General features: G+C 39.9%; 1 protein-coding gene across 3 annotated transcripts in view; it reads left to right on the top strand.

Moving 5' to 3' along the window:
* LOC103611200 (E3 ubiquitin-protein ligase RNF103) overlaps positions 1-361 on the top strand; it is a 33812-nt gene that overhangs the window by 11505 nt on the left and 21946 nt on the right. The window contains exon 3 of one of the 3 annotated variants that reach the window (XM_017727781.1): positions 95-210. The exons of the other annotated variants lie outside the window; for them this stretch is intronic. Within the exon in view, the coding sequence (XP_017583270.1) occupies positions 95-210 (116 nt within the window). The remainder of the gene's footprint in view (positions 1-94; positions 211-361) is intronic. 3 annotated transcript variants of the gene reach the window in all.

Below are 361 nucleotides of genomic sequence, written 5' to 3'. Positions count from 1 at the left end.
TTTCTGTCTCTGTTTTCATGAAACTTGATCTTCATTTCAGGAACCAAACTGACTAATATTGTGATACTAAACTAATACTTCTTTTTGGCAATAGGTCATAGCAAATGACAGAAGCCCACTGGTGGGTAAAGTCCACTGGGAGAAAATGGTGAAGAAAGTCTCAAGATTCGGCATACGTACTGGCACTTTTAACTGTTCCAGTGACCCCAGGTATATCCTTAAAGGATTATCTAAATCCCAAGAATATCTTAAGACTCAGCTGTGTTCTTGCAGCAGGGCTTGCTGTGTTGTAAAAGTAGCTGTGACAGAAGGTGGCTTTATTCATGTTTTTATCTCTCCTAAAGTCTGCTCAGAATGCTCC

The sequence above is a fragment of the Corvus brachyrhynchos genome, unplaced genomic scaffold, assembly GCF_000691975.1.
Source record: "Corvus brachyrhynchos isolate BGI_N302 unplaced genomic scaffold, ASM69197v1 scaffold80, whole genome shotgun sequence".
NCBI classification, from domain to species: Eukaryota; Metazoa; Chordata; class Aves; order Passeriformes; family Corvidae; genus Corvus; species Corvus brachyrhynchos.
This window is presented reverse-complemented; position numbering and strand designations above follow the sequence as displayed.